The sequence below is a fragment of the Folsomia candida genome, unplaced genomic scaffold, assembly GCF_002217175.1.
Source record: "Folsomia candida strain VU population unplaced genomic scaffold, ASM221717v1 Fcan01_Sc001, whole genome shotgun sequence".
NCBI lineage: Eukaryota > Metazoa > Arthropoda > Collembola > Entomobryomorpha > Isotomidae > Folsomia > Folsomia candida.
In genome coordinates, this window is record NW_019091193.1 from 19,188,875 (window position 1) to 19,212,726 (window position 23,852).

Sequence of the window (23,852 nt, forward strand, 5' to 3'; positions counted from 1 at the left end):
AAAAAGTGTGTATAAGGAATAAGCAAACTCATGTATTGAACGGTATGTACATTGCGGTTAGCTCTGTTTCACATACAACTTACTTTATTACTTGTGACCCGATACCCGATAAAATAAAGTTGGCAAGTGTGGAGACTCTGAAATTTCTTGCAAACTCCGTCCGCTGGCTAAATCCATACTTTTTAACCAGAAATGTGTCCGCGTGAGAAAGTCCGGAGAACAAACGTGTAGAGAGTTTAGAAATCGTCTGAAACGACGAGGCTGCTTATTAAGTTTTCTTTTGTATTCGAGTCAAGAGACAGTTCGATGGCTGGTCGTGGTGGGGTTTGTTGTATAATTTGGTGCGTTGTCCTTGTCACATTCTACATTTTTAAGTGAATCGTTTCCTGTCTCTTATTTCCTGGGTGCATATGTACAATGTGTTTGTGTGTGCGTATTACGATCTCAACTTTCACGCACTCAAGCTCAATCTATGCTAGAACTGGCATACGACAGATCGACACGTTATGGGAATGTTAGACTTTGAGTTTCCTATTTCACATTATAGCATCAGCAGACTTTTACATAAGCATTTTAAGTGCCAAATTTCAAAATAAGGCTGGCATGGGGAAAATGAAAAAGCCTGCAAATTAAGATTATGCCTAGAGTAATGTGGCCATTACCGATCTTAGCATTTTCATAAATTAGTAATTCAATCAAGTTATTTTGATTTGCTGAAAAAAATCTAGAGCAATTGGAGAGAAAGCTCACGATAACAATAACTGAGTGGATTGAACTGCTAGAATTTTTTTCATTTTGTTCCGTCAGTCTAAAACTTTGTGGTGGATAGTTGAGAGGAAAGAGGAGAAGGAACAAAAGAAACACATTTGTCGGGTGAATGCCTGCATACAATTTTATACAAGGAAAAAGATGTAACGAAATTAGAAGCTGAATCGAGTTGAAGGAATCATTCATGCGGATTTCTGTGCGTCTCGTTTTTCAAAGAATTACTACGTCACAATTTAGCACTAGTAGGACCCAGATAAATTCTGCCCCGAGATTTTATCTTTTGTCGTGACATATTCCTTATAAATATCCATCCATATTTGCATTGGCCCACAGTGTAATTATTCCTCAGATTTACAATACAGCTGTGTTTGTATTACATGAGGTAGTTTATTTTATATAACAGTTTGTAAAGTACGGAAGTTCATATCGCCTTAAATCGAGAATATTCAAAAAATTGTTGTTTTATGTTAAAGCGGACTAAAACTTGCACAATTAGTTGTAACAAGATCCTTATGTAACCATTGACTGTTTATATAAGCCAACTAAAAACTTTTCCAAAATAAATATTAAAGCTATCATGTCTAGAAGTGTCTAGAAGTAGGAAAATTCTGGGAGGACGATGTAATTGAAAATACGGCGTAAAAATTATTCTACCTGCCATATCTTATAAATAAATCAGTTTGCGAAAAAAATTCTCGGTATTATCCACGCGATTTGCTAGAATTATCTAACAAATACCAAGACATGTGCTCCACGCAAACGTAAATTTCACTTTAAAATGTCAAAGAGAACCTAAAATAAAGCAAGAATATTTAACAAACGGGAAATCTTTAAAAATGCCAAACATAAATGCCCACTTGAAAAGTTTTTTTTAAAGTTCAATTGGATACTTGACATAATAAGGGATAAAAATCCTTTATTCAAAATTAGTAAGTTTATGCCTAGCTCTTCTCAGTAAGGGACAGCACGCTCAAATGGTTTACGGAGAATATGGCAACCATTTTTTTACTCTCTTTTACTTGGTATGGTGATACTTATAACTTTGTACGGTGACGCTGCCTGTTAAACTTAAATCTATTTCTACTTTCACTTTCTTTTCCTAACTATTTAGTTGTGTAAGAAAGTGGGTAACTTGGTTGAGTTTTTTTAAGAATTCCTCTGGTCTTTTACTAAACGTGAGTGACAAGACATGGAAACCTTAACTTTCTTGGATGGCTTTCTAGGAAACTTTTTATATCGTTTTATAGCAAAGTGGACGTAAGAGCTATTATTGTATCATCAGAACGAAAATCAGAGTATATAGCAAGGGACGAATATATCTCAAGTGACGGGAGAGTCATGTGAAACCTCGATGTATAAATATGTGCTGATCATTTTGCATTTAAATAAATCATAAAAAGTACTGATGTCTAACCATAGATAACAAATGACGTTGTAGTTGTATTTTAAAATTGAACGATGGCTGGACAGGATGGTTGCCAGACTGTGAATGTGACTGTGAGATCAGAAGAAAGGACATTTTTCGGCACCCTGTCCTGCCTAAAAAAGGATGAGGAATAAGGGAAGAATATTCAATAAGGGAAGAATGTGTGTACTACGGGAAGAATACTCGCATGCTCGTATTTCAAGTGCACACTTTCGCGACAGAGTAAATTTGATTTTGCAGAAAATTCAACAAGAAACTTTCATACAAAGAAAACAGGATGGAAATTCATTTGCACACTTTTCTCATGTCTTGAAGAGATTTCAATATTTCTCTTCCTGCTCCCCAATCTGCGATCGTATAAGGAATCTAAACTTGAGCTCACAGTACAAACACTCAACTCTTCTTTAACAACGAAAAGCTAAAATTTCTTCGGTCTTCGATTTCTGAACACGAAGCAAGAAATCCCCAACCTTAAGACACCATATGAATGGCAAAATAAGATAGGAATATAATATTACGAGCAGAAAATAAGTCAATTTTGTACCTAGTAAGTATGTTGTTGTACTAAAGTAGGTGTGCACAACTTGGATGATTGTGCTCAAATTTCGAATGAATTGCATGTCAGTAATTACTTGAAGACGTTGGGCATCTGTAGATATAGCCTAAAATTAGCAGCAAGAAAATACAGATAAATGACATTCGCAAGTTCAGGAATAATGCAAATAAATGATGATCATTTATATGTTTTCTCATGTGCCAGTAATTGCACAGCGAAAATACTTGATTGTGTAGAAGTAACATAGTTTCATACATTTTAAAGCCCGAAATTAATTTGTAAGACGAATATCCTTGTTGGAAAAGTGAATCCACTTTCTCGAGATTTGTATATGAATAATCTTTGAAACCGAATTGGTGAGTTGTTATCAAATATGCACTTAATTTCTTATAAGTTTTAGTTAGAAATACGCATGTTTCTCTCGTACTTTCTCATCACAAGAACACTGACTGAAAATGGTCTTCGGAAATGTGCATTTGTGGAAAATATGTATGTAACTCGCTGTCTTACTTGTCTCACTTTTACTCCTTTGCGGGTTTTCGATTTAGAATTTTTCGTTGATCGAGAGCAAACAAGATCATAAAAGTGTGAGTCGTTCTATAACTTTCACCCAGGGAGAAAGTCCAAACTGTGTGCCGTGATCGAGTTATCATATTTTGTGATGTTATGAAAATGTTTAGTTTAGTTCGGTGAGTTTGTCTTTAAAAGTTGTGCGGACGGAGGTTCCTAAACAACCCTTAGCACTTTGTGTGTTTAGTTTATCTTCTGTGAAGCTAAAACGTGCTTTGACTTTAGGGTTTCCAAAATTTGTTCACCAAACCCCTCAAAATTGAAACTTGTCCAATCTACGCTATTATTGTTGGAGCTTAAAACTGAGAAATCGTCATGATACTTTTTTCAACCTGTGAGCTAAGTACATAGATATTTAGTATTTATTTATGCTTTTCTGGATGCATGCATTCCATCAGCTAAGGACCGTCTGCAGTTGTAATAATGTAGTCTGGAACTGCTGGGCATAGCTCATCGACTTGAATTATTAATTACGAATCCATTGTTCCCCGCGAATGACGTATCTTATCTCACCTTATATCTATTTATACCATAAAGACGTCCAACTCACTCGTTATCAAGGATAACGTGGTGACAAAACCTGAGAGGACCCAAGCACCCGTCCTTCTTTTCCACTTTGAGCTTAAAGATGCTCAAAAGTTTCACAATTTAGGGTAAGTGGGCGACTAGAATATTAACTCGCTCTCTTTTCCCTGGCAAGCCTTTCTCCATTTCAGCCAACACAAGACACAAAGTGAAGGAAGAAATAAAATGGAGGAAGCTCTTAACCATCCGAGTTATCCTCACTTTGTTATGTTGGTGGCGGTGGTGGGATGGTGGTGCTTATTATTACTTAAAATCCAGAGAGTTCATTCATTAGCAAGTCAGTGAGAATGCCCAAAGGCACCACTAACTAATCCGCACAAGAATAGAGCAGTAGTGAGAGAGAGCTAAAGAATTTCATCGTCGCTATTTCTTGACTTTCAAAATTCTTAAATCTATGCAATTTCATATAGCAGCACGTACTCAAGCGAACGTACTGCGAACTTGGTTTCGGGAGACATGAGTCCAAGAAAGTAGTCAGATTAGTTACTTTGCTATAACTTTGCTTTCCTTGGAACAACAGCATCCACGAACCCAGCATCCTTTGGGAGAAAGCAATTTTGTTATAAAATTCCACATGATGGTGCCAACCAGGAATAAGCCCAGCAGGATTAGACAAATATATATATAACGCTCATTGTTTACAATGGAGATTAAGATAAAAATAAAATTATGGAGGCTGCATGGTCTCAACTCTCATTATTATTATATACACTCCTGGAACTTTTTTCATCATATTTCTCGCAACTATTATGTCATCAAAAATCTGATTATTATACACAAGACCAACTTTTTAGTTGTTGAGTATTATTAATAAAGGTCCTAGATTACAAATTCAAAAAAAGCAAATCTGTGTTTTGGTTTCATATATATACGAAACTGCTCAGCTCCGAGAAGAAAATATGAAACACAAACCTGGAAAGCATACGGAATTATGTATGAATCTCTATTTTTCTAGCATTCTTTGAAAAGATTGCTTCTTTAGATTGACTGAATTTGAGTCCACATAAACTGAATTATACACGGGATTTTATCCAACAATGCAGAGGCACGTACACAGTGCCCTATTTTGGTATTTTAGCTATGTTTAACGAAAATATCTGCACTTTGTGGTCCCGTGGTGGTGCATGTGCTTTATCTCGGTTGGTGAACACTAGGGTTCAAATTCATTCCCATTAATAAATTTAAGCAAGTAAAGTAAATTTAAACGGGAAGACACTTTTGCCAGAGATTAAAGAGTCTTTGTAATTATCTGATTATTTCTTTCGGGTCAGTGCCCCCGAAATTTAATCATGAAAAAATTGCTGCTATCATGCTCATGCTGTCTATACCTTCATACGATACGTTATACATATATATATATATTAGAGAGGAGAAATAATCCAATAGTGTGTATGGTTATGCAATATGTAAAATAATATACAACTCTCAGCTTAGCAAATAAATAAATAAAACCTATTTTTGTATGTGATAGATTTCTTTAGCACGAGTCAGGGCTTGTTAACCCGTTCTGTACATATGTATGTAACTACTGAATCGACCGACTTGAAATTTTTCACACATTATTGAATGCAAATATAAAAGCTACATTATAAGATAGGTGGGCAACATTAGTCAGATGAAAGTGGGGTCATAATCGACAATAGTAATGTTTGTGTATGTAACTATGCAAAAGAAGGCATGACCCGGGCTATATGACGTTACGTTAATATTACTTTGTTTCTGAAATTGGCATTCGAATCACAGAAAATTGTTCAAAAGACCAAACACAATTCCTTCACGCGTTCCTTTATATAAAAGCTAATGTTGCGAGGTTTGTGCATCTAGATACTTATGTATCCATGTGTCTGGGGAACACTGCTGGGAAGCAAGTGAAAACGCAAAGTTCGTGTTACCACACGGTTTTCAAATATTGATGAAGTAACCAAGTCGTGTCGTACATATATCCGCCGCCGTGTGGAAGGTTCATGTCTTCCACACGTTCGTATAATAAGTATTAGGGTTATCTAAGAGGGTTTTACAACTCTGTAATTGGGACGTCAATTTAGATTTTGTCTCCAACTTTGTCTCTGAAATAATGGAACCGATAAAAGACAGGGAGCAAAATAAATATATTTATAAGTATAACTAAACTTGGAACAATTTAAAACAAGATTCAAGTACTTAACGCATTGCATTACTCAGAGTATATTTTTCCACATAAATAAAAATAAATGAGGGTAAGAGGAATTTGATTTTTAATTGTACATTTTGTAACACGGACAAGAATTTTATGAAATAACACACCCAAATTTTTGAAATTATAAACCCAATTCCGGCAACAAAAGTTGCTCACATGATCCTCCATTTCATGAATAATAATACCTTGCTTCACCCAATCACGCAAAACTTTCCTGGAGTCAGAGCCAAAACCAGAAGATCAGTTCTTTACGGTCCAACTTTCGCCGTAAATTCTTCCCTAGCAAATACCAAGGATAATCTGTCTGCAGAAGACAGAACGACGAAGAGCAGTGAAGACCTATTTAATTTTCTATACTGATCCACTTACTGGTTGTATGCAATTCAAATATTAATGGGTGAGTGGTAGTAAATTCTGCTGCTCTAAAAAATATACCACATAAAGTACAGCACCTTGCTTCACCAAGATTGGATAACTTCACAAGCTTCATCCGTCCTTATTTGCATACGATCCCTAAATATGTACACCAACTCGGCTGGTGAAACATTATCTATTCCCAAGATTTTACAGCGACTGAGCAGACTTGAAGAAAGACGAAGGAATTAAATAATAAATATGAATTGGCAAAAAAGTGGTGAGACGGGATGGAACTTTCTCCTGTAATAATAATTGAGTCGAGACTTTCTCTTGCAAAAACAATTCATAAACACTTGAGATCAGATCAGATCGGAGCAGACCAATTAAAATTTATGTTCATAGCTCTCACTTACAAGACGAGGTCAAATCCCAGGCCATTGGACGGTAACTATTAATGCATGACAACACATGAGAAAGTCATTATTCTTTTCCTACTTATTACACCTCCCATGTGCAGTTCAACTTTCACCTGCCAGCGTTTTTCGAAATGTTCAAAGTTGAAATGTGAAAAGTTAGCAAGCCTTAAACGCTGAGAATTTGTGTGATAGTGCTCTCAATCGAGTATACTTTGTAAATATGTAAGAAGTGCAGATCGAATTAAGATATTCGGAACGAAACCAAGTCAGGTCAAATAGATTGCAGTAAAATGTGCAGCGCTGTAGATCTGCAGATCTTTGATATGAACGACGATACCTCATCCAGCGTAGCAAACTATACAGTTCACGTGAAGCCTATTAAACAATCCGCTAGTTTTTACAGTTCCGATTGCAAGAGAATCTCTCTCCTAGTCTGTATATATATAGATACGTCTATACAACCATTCTGACAAACATTGTTAGCTTTCACTCAGCTTAAATATTTATTTACTTAGGCATTGCATACAACATTGAATAGTCCAGCAAGTTGGCTGACGAATCAAATATTCAATATGACACAAGTCTGTTTCATAACTGACAATTGAGTTTAATTTGGAGTTGCTGATGACTGTCGGCCTCGGCACTATCGCATTAAATTGTTCTGTCTGTCGCCTGTCATAATGTATGCAAATTCAGCTCGTCATGCTACAACTGACTTTAGAAATTTACCAATATGGCAGCTGGCCGTAAGTATGGCAGTTGTTGAATGAAACAATTTCATAATCCTATGTACGAAGGTAAAGGAATGTTTAAAGTTCATAAAAAGTACTGGACTTTTATAATTTCCCAACAAGTAGAAGAGTAAAAGTCACACAAAAAGTAAAAGATCACAAACCAACTCTGGACAAGACGAGAAAACCGTTCTTCTATTTTTGTTCAACCACGGTCCACACTGTGGAGACTGCAGAACGGTGCTTACTTCATACAGAGTGAAAGTTATTCAACCAGAGTCTGGCTGCACATACAGGAAGAAAGCCCACCAAACTTCTTGATCAATCTTCACACGCACTTTTCTGTGTTCAACTTCAATCACAATGGTTCAAATTAAATTGAGTTCAATCTCACTCAATTCACCTTTATTCTCACACCAGCTTTCTCTCGGTGAAGGTGATTCTCGCCCATCAAATGCTACGATATGCATTACGACCTCCTGCAATTGCTTCCACTTCAGACACTCTCGTCAGAACTCAATCTCTGAATTAACTCGAACATTAAATTGGGCTTACTACTGGATTGACAGAGGATAAACATTTGTTTTTTGAGAGTGAAGTTGCACTGCATGTAATTTACGCTTGGGGTTGTATTGGAGGGTAAAATACGTGTCAAACATGCTACATTTTGCATACACGTGTGAATGAGAAGGATGTTTTACTAGCTGAGAGGAAAATAATAAGTGACAAAAGAATGTAAAAATCATATCATAAAGAGAATCAAAGCGAGCTACTCAAGATCGAAGAGCATCTCGTGACATTTCCGTGTATAAAAAAGTTCTGTTCTTATTCCCTGTTCTTCATTATGTTTCGCGAAAAACTTTGCCATTGATGGATTTCTAATTTTCTCTGATCTCGTTGATTTCGGAAATGAGCAGTGGTATACGAGCTCCGAAGTGGCAGAAACCAACCACCGCTGGCACGAGTAGCATGAACAAAAATAACAACTCTTCTTTGCATCCCATCCTTCTTTAGACTCGCTTTCACTCAATCCTCTGATTTCTCCTCCCCTATCGCTCCCATTATCAAAGAGAGCACTCAACTCGTCCGAGAGCTCAGGATCAGTGGGATGAGACGACCGAGGAGAACGTACGAAACTAGGACCGGCTGCTTTACTGGCACACGTGTAATCTAAGTTTCTTCGACAAGAACTCAAAGACTATTAAATTCTCTCTCCTGAAATTCGAATCTCACCGTTCCCACTACAACTCCAAGTCTGTAACACCCACTTACTTGCGAAATGGGATGGTCCGTGGCATATCACGTGAACATCAAGGGAGATAAGTTGATGCAGTCAGTGGATGTCTGGCACTTGTACAATACTTCATGGATTTGATCTCTCTCTCTCCAACTTTACAGCCCTTTTCAAAGAAAAGGAAAAGCAGTGGCAATCAGAGAAAGAATCAAATTTCGCCCAAGGTTCAAATCAAATCTAGCTTTGTCTTGCAAATTTTTTAGAAATTGATAAAGGTTGTTTCAAGGACACGTACACATTACGTAATACAATATAACATGATATTTATGATTTCATGACATTACCACTGGTAGAAGGGGAATTTTTTTAAAACAATCATGACCAATTGACGAATATGAAAAATGCTAAATTAGACGGGTGTATATTTTATAATCAATTTTTATTCTGTATTTGGCATTTAGACCATTGACAAAATGTTTGGAATTTAAACCGCAGCTCGTGCACCGACAACAGGGCGATGGTTCTTAGCCAACCAGTCGGTATGTTCTTGGATTGGTGACTTGGTGAGTGTAGTCTCCTTCCACAAGTCTGGCGTCAAGTAGGCGTAGGTCTTGGCAATAGCTCGGTATGTTGCTTTAGCTGTAGGTAGACAGATAAATATAGTTCAAGATTAATTTATGGCTTGCTCATCAATCAATAACGTATAAAAGTTAATAGAAATTCGTGATAAAATCTTACCAAAGTTGCCAAGAGTCCCAGTGCTGCCAGTGGCACACGTGTAGCAATCCTCGATACCAGCCATCTTGAGGAGCTTCTTGGGAACAGGGGCAGAAACAATGCCAGTTCCTCTGGGTGCTGGGATGAGTCTCACAAGGACTGAACCACACTTTCCAGTCACCTTGGAAGAAAGCAAGAACAAATTAAATTTTTTGTACAAGTGATTAGTTTTCAGAAATAAATTATCTATGTTTACCTTGCAAGGGACCGTATGAGGCTTTCCAATCTTATTTCCCCAATAACCGCGACGAACTGGGACAACGGAGAGCTTAGCCAAAATGATGGCACCACGGATAGCGGTTGCTACTTCCTTGGAACACTTTACACCAAGTCCAATATGCCCATTGAAATCGCCAATGGCTGCAAACAATAACTCATTAATGAAAGAAAGTCTACATCACATGAGGTAGACTGGCACTGGACAATAAATCTTGCAACTTTTTCTTACCAACGAATGCCTTAAAGCGAGTACGTTGACCGGCACGAGTCTGTTTTTGGACAGGCATGATCTTAAGAACCTCGTCCTTCAAAGCAGTCCCTAGGAAATGGTCGATGATTTCAAACTCCTTAATGGGGAGGGAGAAAAGATAGATTTCCTCCAAAGATCGAATCTTTCCATCTCGAACCAAGCGACCCAACTTGGTTACGGGAACCCATTCTTTTTCCCCATCCTTTCCTCCTTGACCACGACCACGACCTCGTCCACGACCTGGTGTTGAAACAAAAATGTCAAATTATCCACCTCTAAATGGTATTGTATTATATTTATATTATAATGTATTAACCGACCTCGACCACGTCCGCGTCCACCACGGTCACCAAATCCTCCACGAAATCCACCTCGACCACCGGCTGGTGCTGCGTCCGCCATTCTATAGTGGTAATACAAGAAAGAAACTTGTAAATATCAAATTTGAAACTTAAAATCCCAAAACCAAGCTATCAATTGCATTCCCATGTTAACTATATGGCCGCCATGCTGCCGGCTTGGCCACGAGGTACTCTTTCAAAATTCTCCAATTTCTACCAAAAACAGCACGAATACTCAAAAATTTTTACTGCCTCGGCAGAAGGGGAGGCCGGACTTCAATTCCATATCAATTTGGGATTTGAAAAGTTCGGAAATTATGAAAAAGAAATAAATTTCTGGGAGCGGAACTTACGTGTGATTCGATTGCAGTGGATGATGTACTGTTACTGGTGATGGTGGTGGAGAATCGCGGAAGACTCAAAGTCTGAGTTGGCTCACGTTGCTCCAGTTCGTGCTAAATCATCGCATGACACATGAATCGAATTCTCATCATTTTGCATTTGTTTCAAAATTTTCCGTTAATTTAGAATTCCTTAAAATTATTGACGTTCACTGTTTGTCCTATATTTTTTGAAATTTGACATCATATTCAATCGGATCAGCCAGTCAGTCAACCCGTAAGTAATAATAAGTGACAACTAGCATTTTTATTTCATTAATTCCAGCTGAAGTTTTTGTTATTATATTAATTTAGAGTTTTAAGACCATACAATTACAAAACTCATTATATTCACTAATTCACTTATCCTTTACAGATATCAAAACAGTAAATAGTTTTTTAAAGGTGTATAAAATAATGCTATTTATGTTATTTAATTCATTTTGAGCGAAATAATTCAAAATTGAATATTATATTTTTAACTTAGGAAATTCTACAGCGACGATGGAAGGTTGTCCAACCGAGGGAAAAGGGGATGCTGCGAATCACAAATTATTAGGGATGCCTGAGATACCGAAGGGTGACCTCCATCCAAGCGATGACGAATTCCACGATTGCGAAACTGATGAGGTGGATACCGTATTAGCTCGAAATGTAGAAACAGAACTCAGGATTGAGGACTCCGATACCGTGCTAAGAGAAGAAAGTCCAACAATATGTAATAACAATACTAACCCCGCAAGCGAAGATGACAAATTCGAGGATGTAGAAAAAGAAGATCTAGACCCCATGTTGGACGATTTTGTGGATGAGAACTTTTTAAAAGAAGAGGAGTCATTGTTGACCTTGGACCAATTAGAGGTAGAGATTTTTTAAATTCTTGTCCATTTTACCAAGTTATATTACAAGGTAATAACTTGTTTTGATCTAATTCAGAAAAGATTTCAAAGTGCTAAAGAGTTTAAAGAGCAGGGAAACACACAGTATCAAGAGGAAAGGCTGGAAGACTCGATTAAAAGTTACACAAAGGCGCTTCAACTGTGTCCTTTGAATGAAAATGAGTACCGAGCAATCCTATATGGAAATAGAGGGGCTGCAAAAATTAAATTGGTGATTAAAAAAAATAAACAATACATGACATATTGCAACAAACTAGTATAAAATGTGTGTTTCTATTTCAGGGTGCAAAAGAAAGCGCAGTCATGGACTGCACCAAGTCATTAGAGCTGAAGAATGATTATATGAAGGTTCTCATTAGACGAGCAGCATTGTATGAAGAAATGGATAAATTGGACGAAGCTTTAATAGATTATAAGAAAATTTTCGAGATGGACTCTTCTAACCGAATAGCATATACGGCAACTCAAGTAAGGTTGAATAAATAATGTGCCGCTTACGATTATATTATTACATGTTCCTTTTCCTTTGACATACAGAGATTACCACCTCTAATTAATGAGAGAAATGAAAAGCTGAAAGAGGAAATGATGGGTAATTTTTTTAGGTTTATGAAGCCGTCGCATATTATTTTGATAATGTGTATATCTGCAATTTTTGCATCTCAGGAAAACTTAAGGACTTAGGAAATCTGGTTCTTCGGCCATTTGGTCTTTCAACTAATAATTTCCAACTTCAACCAACCGATGCAGGAGGCTACACAATAAATTTCAAAAAATGACATGCATATTTGTATTTATATGTGTACATGTATGCAACGCTATACAAACGACAGAAAATATTCAACGCTTTTAACTTCATCAATTTATTACCGAAAATAAATAAAGTTTCTATTCGCAGTTTTCAATCAGGTAGTAAAATAAATTATCCAATCACCCATAAAAATCGAATTTCTTCGCTGTCGAATAGTCAATATGAAAGTGATGTAAATGTTTGCTGAATTATTAATTTCAATGGCATTATAAAAATCAACACGTGGAGTTATAGCTATATACAAATGTCTTCATTAACTAGAAACTTATCTATGACATGCACAACTCCATTGGTGGCAGGAATGTCTGATCGGAGAACACGAGCTGGGGAGAGAACACAATTTAAGCATAAATATTTATATTAATAATTAGATCCTTTGCTTACCTAATCCAACTTCCTTAAGCCGATCTGCATTTTATCAAATTAATTTATAAGCTTATCATCACGTTTCAAACTGACTAGTCAAAATAACTTGTTGAAAAAGTGACAACATACCATGTCGGACATCGACAACGATTTCCCTTTCTGCTGCTGTGGAAAGCTCCTGTCCATCTTTGAAGGCTGGACTGAAAAACGTTCCCAACAAAACATGGTGGAGAATCATGGCTTGCGAGTTTTTCAATGATGGGCTGCTGCTGTCATTTCCTGAAAATTATTTACAACACATTTCGATTTAGAACGTGATATGCAATTTACGTCTAGACATAAGAAATCATAGTCTTATTATTGCTTATTCCATATTGGGGTGGGGCAATAAAATAATTCTCAATATGCCTCGTCTCACTTCCCTCATTACCCCAGTTACTCATTGAACGCCATGTATGTAAATACATTGGTGGACGCATACTACACATTTTTCATGCTTTAACTAAAGACTGATGACATTGACTATTTTTATACTAAATACATTTTAAATACTTACGAGCACTTTCCAGAATATCCTTTATCCTGGATGGCAAAAAGTCAAAAGCGTCATTGGTCGGTGCAAAGAGTGTGATCGGATTTGCTGTAATCATTAAATAACAAGTATAATAATATCCATGTATATTTTCAACTATGTGCTGTAGCTGAATCATTATTCGCTTGTGGTCAATCGACACTGACGCTCACCAGCATTTTTCAGCTCATCCTGAAGACCTGCTTTGACAATGTAGTTTTTGAATTTGGAGAAAGAAGTACAATTATCCAACACGTCGAATACGTTGCCGACTGGGACAGGGAATAAGACATCTCCAATAACATGAACCACGCCGTTGGATGCACTAAAATGACACCAGCAGTAGGTTATTCTTAATTACAGCCAGAAAGTGTATGCATATGTCATATATATGTTAGTTCTTACATTGCATCAGGAACAGTCACTGTCACGTGATTTATCGATGGTTTCTACAATACAAATTTAGTTGTATAGGATTACTAAACTTAATGGTTTTGGTTATCCGTGTAGTAATTTGTACATTATTATTTTGCGTTAATTGTACAAAAGTTTACGAAATTTCCATTCAATAATAGTAACCTACCCGGTCGGCGTAGACTCGAACGGCTACAGGCCTGCCGTGATAGAGCGTAGGGATTCTCAGTTCGTTCTTCATATCCTTGGATGTAATCTCTGTATGTCAAAAGAAAGGGCACATGTAATAATAATACAATCGTACACGACGCATTATTTCTTAAACCTTACTTCCAACGGTAATATGGTACACGAGCATTTGAGCCAAAGTTTCAGAGTCCTGGAGGAGTTTTCTCTGTGCCCACTTGGGTAACCTGTCGATGGCATCGTCCGTTGGGGCAAAGACGGTGTAAGGGCCCGACCCTTGCAGTGCCTCCCCCAGTTGGGTTTGCTGAATGAGCTGTAAAAATGTGGTGGCCCGAAGTTCCTTCAGAACATCGATTATTGTGGTTCTTCTGGGATGACTGATAGAAGTGCCGGATGGATCATTCACCTGTCACATCCAGTAAAAACGCATGACATATAGGACAAATTTCACATGCGTAGCTTAGGAGAGTTGAGTCCTTAGTCCTTCTAATGAGTGCTAGTTCTAAAGAATGCCAACTTACAGTGTCCTGAACTCTCTTTTTGGAAGATGGGAACAGTCCTCCAAAATCTGAGACGAGTTGTGCATGGCAAATTGTAAATCCGGCAAAAAATACTAGCAATGGTCCCATCCTGGATTTCATTTTATCATATAAACCCGATCGGGTATAATTGGATTGGCACTGGGATATAATTTTTGTACACACAATAACGGAACGTCACATTCGCGAAGCACTTGAAGCGAACTGAAGAATGGTCGTCAATAAAAACTGGGTACCGTACTTCTGCACTACTGCATGCATAAAGGAATAAAAAAGCCCGTTGTTTCTGATGGGATCAAGCTTTGCTCTCCACAGAGTTTAAAAGTCAACTTCGCTGAACTATCCGTATTGAAAAATCAAGATTTTGTCGAGTGTGTTCACCCCGACAATTCGAATCCACAAGGTATACAGTGAAAAAAATATTCATGTATTAATCGAATGCAGACTGGTAATACATGCTGTTGCTTCTTCTCCCCTGGCTCAAGCTAGTTCATTTATGCAAAAATTACAGCATCAAGCCATAAGGAGGGAAGTGGCCTGCTGCGATGTGTGTTGAGATTTATCACGTAGTAAGTCATTACAGCATTGTTTCATAGACACACATTGTTGCATTGGATTTCTGCACAAGATACAAAATCTGAGATAAGCCGAAGGTATTGTATGCATTGAAAAAATCCAATCTGACAACACCAGAGCAAGCAGAAAGATACGCAGAGAAGATAAAACTAGTATTATTCAGGTATATTGATAACCAGAGGCTGCATCGTATTTTATAGGCATTGTTGTACTGATGACAATGAAGTTCATGCATTCTTACTCATCTGCAACAATAGACAACAGGTTATTCTTGTGATGGTTAAGAAGTTTATTTATTATTTAGCTTGGTTATATTTGACACAACAATCCCTGTATCCAATAATCTAATCCCTTCTTTGTTTGCGGTTGGGGGAGGATCGAGAAATAATATTTCCCTGACTTTAGCATTGACCAATGCAATTATTTAACCTGTCGTCTTTTGGAAATGCTGAGTTTGTGCTAAAAGAAGAAAACGTCAAAAATTGAACATAGGCAGCCTATTTTGACAATAAGCTAGCACGTTTTACTAAACACTTATGCACGTTTAGCTTCAGCTCCTGAAGGAATTATAACGTTGAGCATTGCTGTTAATGTTATTATAAATGGGAATTCACCCCGTGATGGGGATGCATGGTCCAATGTTTAAAAAAAATATTTTCTATTATTTTTTACCAAATTGTTGAAGTATTTACAGATACTTCCTCTTGACTACCAGGACCAGTGGAGCTCGCCTCGTTAAAGTCTTGCCTATATGACCCCCACGCCCACATGACCCATTTTGCTCATCTTCGAACTCCTAACTTTGTCTACTATGTGTGCAAAACTTGAACTCAATCGATTCAGGCGTTTTGGCTGTATCGTATCTCGGACGGACGGACAGACATCGGAATTCCATAAGCCCTTACTTGGCTAAGAACTAAATACATTTTAGTTACAAGGCAAAAATTATATTTGGTTATAAGTCAGTGTTACATATTGACTATACATATGCTGTTATTGTCTATTGTATCAGCGTTAGTTGTTCATGCTGCCTCTTTTAATTTGTTACTTTATGCTTGCTAACCAATCAGTCAGTAGGTTGAAATCCATTTTGATTAAATTACGTCTATCCACAAATTGAATTTAGGATGTTTAAAGTTGTTTGAAAAGGAACGTTCACTTGAACGTGTCCTACAGAGCAAGAAATATGTTAACCCAATAATTAATTTTCTGTAATATAGATATTATTCAATTTTTGTATGCAAATCGTTTGTAAGCATTATGTGAGTCTGCAATTCAAGGCAAGTATAAATACGCAACTGGCAAGACTAAAGTAATGTTTTCTTTTGAAAATAGTCAATATTAGTACAATTTTACTGCAATCATTTTTTAGCCTGATACTAAATTATTGTCGAATTTTGTTGAACAGAATGGAGCTAAAAGAAGCATAGCAAACTTGAGACATGAGAATGAGATTGGTATGAAGACCCACTGGCAAGTACAGAATATGTATAGAATAGAGTCGTGGTACCCAAAACTTTTTAGTTAGACCGAGCCCCTTAGAAGTGACAAAATATATGTACTTATGACTTGGCGAAATAGAAATCTAACCAAGCAGAAAATTCCAATTTGATGCCGAAAATTCTATTTATCAGCTTCAACCAGACTTCACCCCTATCCTCCAGCCCACGCACACAATTTATTAGTCGGATGCTCAACAGGATGGAAAATTTGCTATGGCCAAAAGCTACGAGTATAGTATGCACACTGGACAACTTGGATTATTCTAGTTTACAAGAATTTCGAGTCCAATTTCGAGCTTTCTGGATGCCTTTACGACTGAACTTTGCTACATTAAGTTCACAGGGCTCTTTCGAGTCGAGCAGAATAGTTGTCCGAAAATTTCGAAATCTAGCTGTACAATTATGCAATTTGCTAAACATGGTGTTCAATTTCCAACTTCCTTACGCCTGTAAAACATTTCCTGTTTTTTTAAGCGTTCTTTGCGATAATTTGCTCCTTACTGTTGTGGGTAAGTATTCATATATATTTTCATATTGCAATGACGGAGGGATTTTTTATATTACTGGTTCTACATATGCTTTAAATCGTAGTTCCCATTCTTCCTGAGCTATTGAGACATCATGGTGTCGATCCCACTGGCAACCTTTCAAGAGTAAATTCAACCAAGACGTTAGATGCGGATACTCACGATACTGCTGAACAAGCGAGTGGTCACAGTTCAAGTTGTCTCAGAGAGTTATTTCATTTACATCTCCTCCAAGAAAACACACAACTTGGACTATTGTACTCGACAAAGGTAGAAAAATACCCTGGCGAATTATCACATCAAATTTGTATTTGTATGAATTGTTAGCAATATATTGCTAAATGTATTTTAGGCATTCGTCCAACTAATTTGCAATCCGCTCGTAGGCAAATTAACTGTCAAAATTGGCTACAAAATTCCGTTATGTGTTGGAAACTTTGTTTTGTTGCTCTGCTCCCTAGGTAAGTATGTATTTACAGTTTTTTTTCATACCACTGTAAAATTCATAATCGTCAATCATCATCCAATTATAAAAGTTAAGATTGCATACATCTTTAAATTCAGAATTTTTAATTGATTTGTGAAATTAAAATAGTATTATTCGGTTATAAAATTCAGAATTTGAATTTAGTTAATGGATAGTTCTACCGAAGATTAATAAAGTTCTTTGTAATTAGTTTTCGGATTTGCGGACTCCATTCCATTGTACACCGTTGGTCGAAGCTGTCATGGATTGGCATCTGCTCTCATTTCTATTTCCGGAATGGCCATTGTTGCAGAATATTATCAGGATGATGAACAAAATCGAACCAAATTTCTTGGGAGGGTAATGGGTGCCGCAGCACTTGGGGTTTTGTTAGGTTATCCATTTGGAGGAATTTCGTTTGCAATTTTTGGAAAATCCATGCCATTTTTGTGCATTGCTGCTCTAGCTGCTTGCAGCGTTGGTAAGAAAGTTTACCCATAAAAATATGTACATATGTAGGTATACGTATAACGTATAAGATTGCTTGACTTTTCGTACCTATGTACATAGTGTGCGTTCGAAATTAATATTCACAGTGCTGTCCATCTAATTTGCCTGAAGTTAAAAAAAATTATAAATTTCTCCTATTTCAGTGGGAGTTTAAAAAATTTGTGTGCACATTTTTTGAACAAACACTACGTAACCTCAAATTGTGTTCCTTACCAGGGAATTGTTAAATTTTTGGAATTGTACATAATCGAGCAACATTAGTTGGTTCGTCATGTATTGTACATTTTACTTGAAAATTATGCTATAGCTATACAATTGGCAAGAATGGGGTTTGAAATACGAAAATCCAAGCTTTCTACGACCGATATGACGGAAATGACAGAGCTGGCGTTAATTAAGCCTGGAGTTGTTGTTGGCGTCGTCTCCACCTCATTGCTGACGCTCCTCCGCGACAGATCAATTTTGGTGATTGTGATTGCTGTTTGGGTAAGTAATAATAAAATTTAACTTTTAATTTACATTTTAACTTTCTTAGACATTTTTTACACATATTATCCCTACCTAGTTAACGACGACTGCGATGGCTGTTTTAGAACCGGTAAGAAGAATTTTAATCAGTGGTAGGAATTTTACTAGGTATTTATTTTGCGACTCATTTTTGACGGGCTTAACAAGCATACATACATGTACATATTTATTTACATAGATATATGTACTCGTACATAACATAGTGTATTTCAGTTTTCATTGGTCATATTTGTAAGGAAATTATTTGCAGCATCATTTTTGCAAACAAATTAGACTACTTTACAAAAAATCACCAGTTATGTTCGGCATACATTCAAAGTTTACTTAATCATCACTACGTGCTTTCATTCATTAAGGAAGAACAAGGATATTTAGTTCTAATTTGATAACAAACAACTCGGAAATCAGAGAGAAAATAAATGTATAATATTTAGATTAGCTCAAAATCCATATTTATGTAATCTATATTTACTTACGCTATGCATATTTGCGGCACGAGCACGACTGGGAAGTCTTATCATTCACTGATCTTCCTACACAATAAAAATCATTTCATTTTCTGAGCGTTCTTCCAAGAAATACGCGAATTTATTATCATGATTATTTCGTTCTCTGTTATCTAGACACTTCCGGTATGGCTGATGGAAAATATGGACCCTGCAGTAAGCTCTTTATCTGAGTTTATAAGTGAAAGCGAGACGCGCCTCGTTTCTTGACAATTTATGCGAGATTAATTTTACCTACAGAAATGGCAGCTTGGTGTGGTATTCGTACCCGACAGCTTGGGATATTTCATTGGAACCAATTGCTTCGGACAAATTTCCCTTCGACTTGGACGATGGAAAATGTCGATGGTGTCAATGGCTACGATTGGAATTTCTTGTTTTATGGTAAGGTCAACATAAAATGAGGTCAACATAAGAACTTATAAAATCAAAATCAGGTACTAGATCTTATAATAATTTGAATCATTACTACAGATTCCTTTGGCCAAACTTGTGTGGCAACTGACTCTTCCACATTTCGGTAGTTTTTATTTATTATTTATGAGCATTTTATTTTAAAGTTATTATTGCCGTCCTAATTTTAATCTGCATATGACCAGCTCTGGGACTATCTTTGGGAATCGTGGACGCCTCGTTGATGCCTATGCTTGCCTGTCTTGCGGACGAATACCATCAAGCGGGATATGGAGTGGTTTACGCCCTAGCGCAAACGTCGGTTGCATTGGCATATTCTATTGGTAAGAAAATAACGAACAATTATAAAACGTTGCGAGGGTGAAAGATTAGATTGATGGAGCAAATAATGCATTTGCAGGGCCACTTTTAGGAGGCGAACTTGTGCCGATTATTGGATTTCCAGATTTAATGCGAATGATTGGCTTCGTTAATTTGCTTTTCTGCCCGGTGATTATTTTGTTGGCACACTCCGAACCATCTTCAGATCGAAGCCGGGACCAGGGCAATTGTGGTGGGCAGTACCTGTCATTTTCCAGACATTTTCGAGCTAGATCGTTCGAACACATTATTCAACCAATGGAACCCGAACGCTATCAGCGATTTCATGACGAGCTCGACTCGGACTAATTTATTTGTAGTTAACACATTTTTAATTCCTATACTTCGTGTAGCATTAGCAGTAGTAAATATATATTTGTCGTCCATTAAAAAATGTCAATGACACGTAGCGTTTTAATCAAATATATTGAATGTTATATCAAGCACAGTTCGAATTCCAAACATTGATTTGCATTTAATTTCAATTCATTGAACAAATACATGGATTGCTCGTTGTTACCCGTTTGTCAATTGGGCTTGCATATTCTTTCCTCCCCCACAACAGCAAAGAGATCACGTGAGATGGCTCATGAGAAAAATATGAGAAAATATGAGAAATCATGAGAAAAATATGGCATTTTACATTACATTTACATTATAAATACATACATATTTTTGCTCTATTGCTGTAATTTACGATTCATGTCAGTGTATAAGTACCTAAACCAGCCATTTCGATCATAGAACACGGATTAATCTTTTAGTCATGCATGCATACATATAATGCTTGTGCACAAATAAATACATACATGCAAAATAACTTTTTATATGAAGATGAAGATAGAAACAAATAAAAAATCCACGAATCTTATGAACCAGTTAAGTCAAATTTGTTTTTGTAAGCCCGTATCAACTACATAGATACGTACCGTATACTGACAGCTAATATACATGAATTATTTATTGCGAGACCAATAACTACTGGAGGCAAGTCTACATGAAATTCAGTAAAATTATAAAAATACGTGTGCAAACGAACTCGACTGTGAATTTACAAATAAGCAATATTTCGCTGAATTTGAATGACAGACACACATGAATACCCAAGGCCTGACAGGAGCAGGTTAATTGATTGGGTGATCTAAAATTGCATGCGAACGAGCCACCATACCGACAGTCCTCAAACTAAACCACAACTAAACAGACTAAAATGACGATTTACTTCTTGTATGATGGCTCTCATGTTGGGGAAAACAAGCAGATTGGAGTGGGGTCCATCCAACCACAATGTGTATCTAAGTTGGTTTATTGACCGTGGTCAGAAACATTAGTTAAGAATTACTTAAAAATTATTTCGAAAATATTTGTCATGAAGAAATACTGAGAAGTTGAAGGTTATCGTAATTTGGTAACAAGTTTGGTAACATGGTACCTGTACCTGACGTTGAAACTGAGTCTCAACAACCTCACAGAATTTTATACATACAATACATGCCTTGTATGTGTTGTATATAACATTCTAGTGATGGTGGTGATGAGTGATGACGTAGTGTTTATGTTCTCAACCAAATCAAAACATCACGTGGCTTGCATTCTCGCTGAACAAAGAGCAATGGTACTCCCTCTGCTTATATTAATATAACTCTATGTGAATACCCAACCAGATGTTGGTAGGTAAATCCTGAATAGTTTAAATGGGTATAAAATAAATGACGAAGAGAGGTGAAGATCAGCAATATTACACTGATTTCCAATATTCTTACTTACATTTATTGAATAGTGAGGGAAAAGTATTCCTGTAAATTTTTCAGACAATGTGTAAGGTTCGAATTTTGATTTTGGCCTGTTTGACTATGGCGTTGCTGGCGGTTGTTGCAGGTATAAAAACTTCTAATAGAGGTGTTAAGCATGCCATTTATTGTTTTAAATCTAATTATCTTGTAGACGCCCTATCGTGCCGAGATCAAGGAAATTCTCGAGGGGCCATCTGCGTCTGGGGATCTTGCCCTTCTGGCTGGCGAAGGGTTTTCTGGGACTCAGGGTGCCGCTCTGGTCAACGGTGTTGTATCTAAAGTACATACACGTCTCTCTTCACAGGGCCTAATCTGACAATGAGACACAAACTTTAGTAAAAAATAAATCATTGTAACGTTACAAACAGCTCGCCCCTTGTAATGCGGGGGAAAATAGATACATTATCTTGTTACATGTACCTTTTTACCACTACACACCAATGGAGGAAATGGACAAAATCGTCACAATAGTTCGACATATATTTGGCGACCTCTTCACATCAATGGTGCAGAATAAGCGAGGAAAATAAACAATTTCGACTTTTGTCAAAAACCCGCATGAAACCTTGATATCCAAATTATAATTATTTCTTCCGGTGGCTTCCGAAAATAAAAGTTATCCTGGAAAATTGGTGTAGCTCGCACTATGCATTCGTTTTTAGTATCCATATGTATGTGTATGTACAGATAGATTAGCAGGAGTATTACGAATATTTTTATGAGATCGCATCGAGAAGAAGCACTAAATCAGGTTCAATTAAATACATCAGCAATAGTAAATTACGCCAAATAATTACATGTTGTAGGTTAATATATGAAGTCTGATGATGGTTAGAAAAAAAATGCAAGTTAATTATTATTTGTATCTAGTTATACATAAATATGTACTTGGACAGATGTATAGTTAGATATTCAACAGTTTAACCTTTCTACATGACATTAAATTATTTATCTACGTATGTTTTTTTCTCGCCCTGAGGCACGTTCGTAATTTTCACTGGATTCTGTGATGTGATTTATGCATACAAATGATTCAACAATGGCAACTTGAGATCATTGTATACAATTAAAGAGTGTAAAATGTCTTGTAATTGTTTACGGTATGCGCATTACATTACTCACACATAAGTAAACTTTGCACGTTTGAGTGTTTTAAATTCAATTGAGTCAGCACTTGAAAATTCGTATTAATATTATTCTACCCGATCTATGATGTTTTTTATTAAGGACATAAATGCGTGGTACGTATATGCCATCACTGCTCAGAGTACATTTTCTGTGAGAGTGGATTTTTGAGGAATAACAATATGCAAGTATATAAATAAGCAGTAAAATGCCGTAGGGAACCGTCAGTTACATTCCTGATTGGCATAATTTGTATGTAGCTCAAAAGTGCATTAAAAAATTGTCATCTTCAGTTAGTTCACCTGGAGATTATTTAGCCTTGCATTTGAATTTGCATAAACCTTAAATGAAATATGGCCTTGTACGTAATGAGTGGTGTAAAAATGCACATGTCGAGATGTAAACTCTGTTTTACAGGATGCGTGGAAAATTATTGTGTCGAATTTTAATTGAACACTGTTTCTCCAAAATGATGATACTAAGGTTCGCAATTGAGATGAGTCGTAGATGAGGGCGTTGCATATACTGCCGTTTCCATTTTTTAGATTTAGACTCCATTTTAAAATGAGTAAAGACAAAAACTTTTGCTCTATTAAGCCGACCATTGTTGGCAGCTATAATGTGCACTATATGGACATATGCATACCTATTTAGATGCATATGCATAACCCAAGTAAAACATCATATGCCAGTTTCACAGGCCTACTTACAGGTATAACAAACAAACCCCCGTCTTCGTTCGTTCGTCATCTCGTCGTCGTCGTCGTTTTTTGAGAATCAGAATGTCTGAAGATTAAATTACATACATTAATATTGTTATTATTATTATACGTATCCTACTTTGCTCTCCTGTGTTGGACGGTTGGGCTACAAGTTTATAAACGACCTTTCTTTGACTATTTGACACTCGAATCCAGCCTACTCATTCACCTCAAGCCAAAAGTAGTAAAACTAGCAAATATACAGTCAGACC

At 36.7% G+C, this 23,852-nt stretch overlaps 4 protein-coding genes and 1 long non-coding RNA gene across 6 annotated transcripts; 3 read left to right on the plus strand and 2 right to left on the minus strand.

Moving 5' to 3' along the window:
- Positions 1 to 9,239: 9,239 nt before the first annotated feature.
- On the minus strand, positions 9,240 to 10,894 carry LOC110842449 (40S ribosomal protein S2). Its single transcript, XM_022088193.2, has 6 exons — positions 10,760 to 10,894; positions 10,386 to 10,468; positions 10,045 to 10,305; positions 9,793 to 9,956; positions 9,558 to 9,717; positions 9,240 to 9,458 (listed from the first exon to the last, which is right to left on the minus strand). Exons 2-6 carry the CDS (start codon positions 10,465 to 10,467, stop codon positions 9,304 to 9,306), a joined length of 822 nt encoding a protein of 273 aa, XP_021943885.1. The 5' UTR covers position 10,468; positions 10,760 to 10,894; the 3' UTR covers positions 9,240 to 9,303.
- Positions 10,880 to 12,590, plus strand: LOC110842448 (tetratricopeptide repeat protein 1). 2 transcript variants are annotated; one of them, XM_022088191.2, is made up of 7 exons: positions 10,880 to 11,024; positions 11,163 to 11,191; positions 11,274 to 11,647; positions 11,723 to 11,896; positions 11,968 to 12,153; positions 12,223 to 12,277; positions 12,352 to 12,590. In XM_022088191.2, exons 3-7 carry the CDS (start codon positions 11,291 to 11,293, stop codon positions 12,462 to 12,464), a joined length of 885 nt encoding a protein of 294 aa, XP_021943883.1. In that variant the 5' UTR covers positions 10,880 to 11,024; positions 11,163 to 11,191; positions 11,274 to 11,290; the 3' UTR covers positions 12,465 to 12,590. The 2 variants fall into 2 exon arrangements, with proteins under 2 accessions (XP_021943883.1, XP_021943884.1); XM_022088192.2 differs by lacking the exon at positions 11,163 to 11,191 and having other exon boundaries at positions 10,883 to 11,024.
- Positions 12,533 to 15,007, minus strand: LOC110842447 (periostin). Its single transcript, XM_022088190.2, has 9 exons — positions 14,555 to 15,007; positions 14,178 to 14,439; positions 14,017 to 14,105; positions 13,839 to 13,882; positions 13,607 to 13,758; positions 13,419 to 13,502; positions 12,992 to 13,141; positions 12,881 to 12,904; positions 12,533 to 12,819 (listed from the first exon to the last, which is right to left on the minus strand). Exons 1-9 carry the CDS (start codon positions 14,672 to 14,674, stop codon positions 12,731 to 12,733), a joined length of 1,014 nt encoding a protein of 337 aa, XP_021943882.1. The 5' UTR covers positions 14,675 to 15,007; the 3' UTR covers positions 12,533 to 12,730.
- A 1,059-nt stretch (positions 15,008 to 16,066) lies between these two features.
- Positions 16,067 to 20,405, plus strand: LOC110843648 (synaptic vesicular amine transporter). Its single transcript, XM_022089653.2, has 11 exons — positions 16,067 to 17,159; positions 17,242 to 17,447; positions 17,530 to 17,638; positions 17,855 to 18,124; positions 18,461 to 18,639; positions 18,719 to 18,751; positions 19,305 to 19,343; positions 19,428 to 19,571; positions 19,662 to 19,707; positions 19,787 to 19,924; positions 20,002 to 20,405. Exons 1-11 carry the CDS (start codon positions 16,760 to 16,762, stop codon positions 20,268 to 20,270), a joined length of 1,833 nt encoding a protein of 610 aa, XP_021945345.2. The 5' UTR covers positions 16,067 to 16,759; the 3' UTR covers positions 20,271 to 20,405.
- Positions 20,406 to 21,622: 1,217 nt separating this feature from the next.
- LOC110842450 lies at positions 21,623 to 22,713 on the plus strand. The gene is made up of 2 exons (XR_002547354.2): positions 21,623 to 21,839; positions 21,906 to 22,713. It is a non-coding gene; the product is annotated as an uncharacterized LOC110842450 (long non-coding RNA).
- Positions 22,714 to 23,852: the final 1,139 nt, after the last annotated feature.

What these genes read in the sequence shown, in the direction of transcription:
- LOC110842449 (XM_022088193.2), bottom strand. Translation starts at nt 10,467, where the DNA reads ATGGCGGACGCAGCACCAGCCGGTGGTCGAGGTGGATTTCGTGGAGGA. An exon ending in TCGCTTTAAGGCATTCGTTG is followed by an intron (nt 9,957 to 10,044) that starts GTAAGAAAAAGT and finishes TATTGTTTGCAG; the next exon opens with CCATTGGCGATTTCAATGGG. An exon ending in CTCATACGGTCCCTTGCAAG is followed by an intron (nt 9,718 to 9,792) that starts GTAAACATAGAT and finishes CTTTCTTCCAAG; the next exon opens with GTGACTGGAAAGTGTGGTTC.
- LOC110842448 (XM_022088191.2), top strand. Translation starts at nt 11,291, where the DNA reads ATGGAAGGTTGTCCAACCGAGGGAAAAGGGGATGCTGCGAATCACAAA. An exon ending in TAGCATATACGGCAACTCAA is followed by an intron (nt 12,154 to 12,222) that starts GTAAGGTTGAAT and finishes TTTGACATACAG; the next exon opens with AGATTACCACCTCTAATTAA. An exon ending in GCTGAAAGAGGAAATGATGG is followed by an intron (nt 12,278 to 12,351) that starts GTAATTTTTTTA and finishes TTTGCATCTCAG; the next exon opens with GAAAACTTAAGGACTTAGGA.
- LOC110842447 (XM_022088190.2), bottom strand. Translation starts at nt 14,674, where the DNA reads ATGAAATCCAGGATGGGACCATTGCTAGTATTTTTTGCCGGATTTACA. An exon ending in GGATGAGCTGAAAAATGCTG is followed by an intron (nt 13,503 to 13,606) that starts GTGAGCGTCAGT and finishes TAATGATTACAG; the next exon opens with CAAATCCGATCACACTCTTT. An exon ending in GGATATTCTGGAAAGTGCTC is followed by an intron (nt 13,142 to 13,418) that starts GTAAGTATTTAA and finishes AATAATTTTCAG; the next exon opens with GAAATGACAGCAGCAGCCCA.
- LOC110843648 (XM_022089653.2), top strand. Translation starts at nt 16,760, where the DNA reads ATGCCGAAAATTCTATTTATCAGCTTCAACCAGACTTCACCCCTATCC. An exon ending in TGGAAAATATGGACCCTGCA is followed by an intron (nt 19,344 to 19,427) that starts GTAAGCTCTTTA and finishes TTTTACCTACAG; the next exon opens with AAATGGCAGCTTGGTGTGGT. An exon ending in ACTGACTCTTCCACATTTCG is followed by an intron (nt 19,708 to 19,786) that starts GTAGTTTTTATT and finishes GCATATGACCAG; the next exon opens with CTCTGGGACTATCTTTGGGA.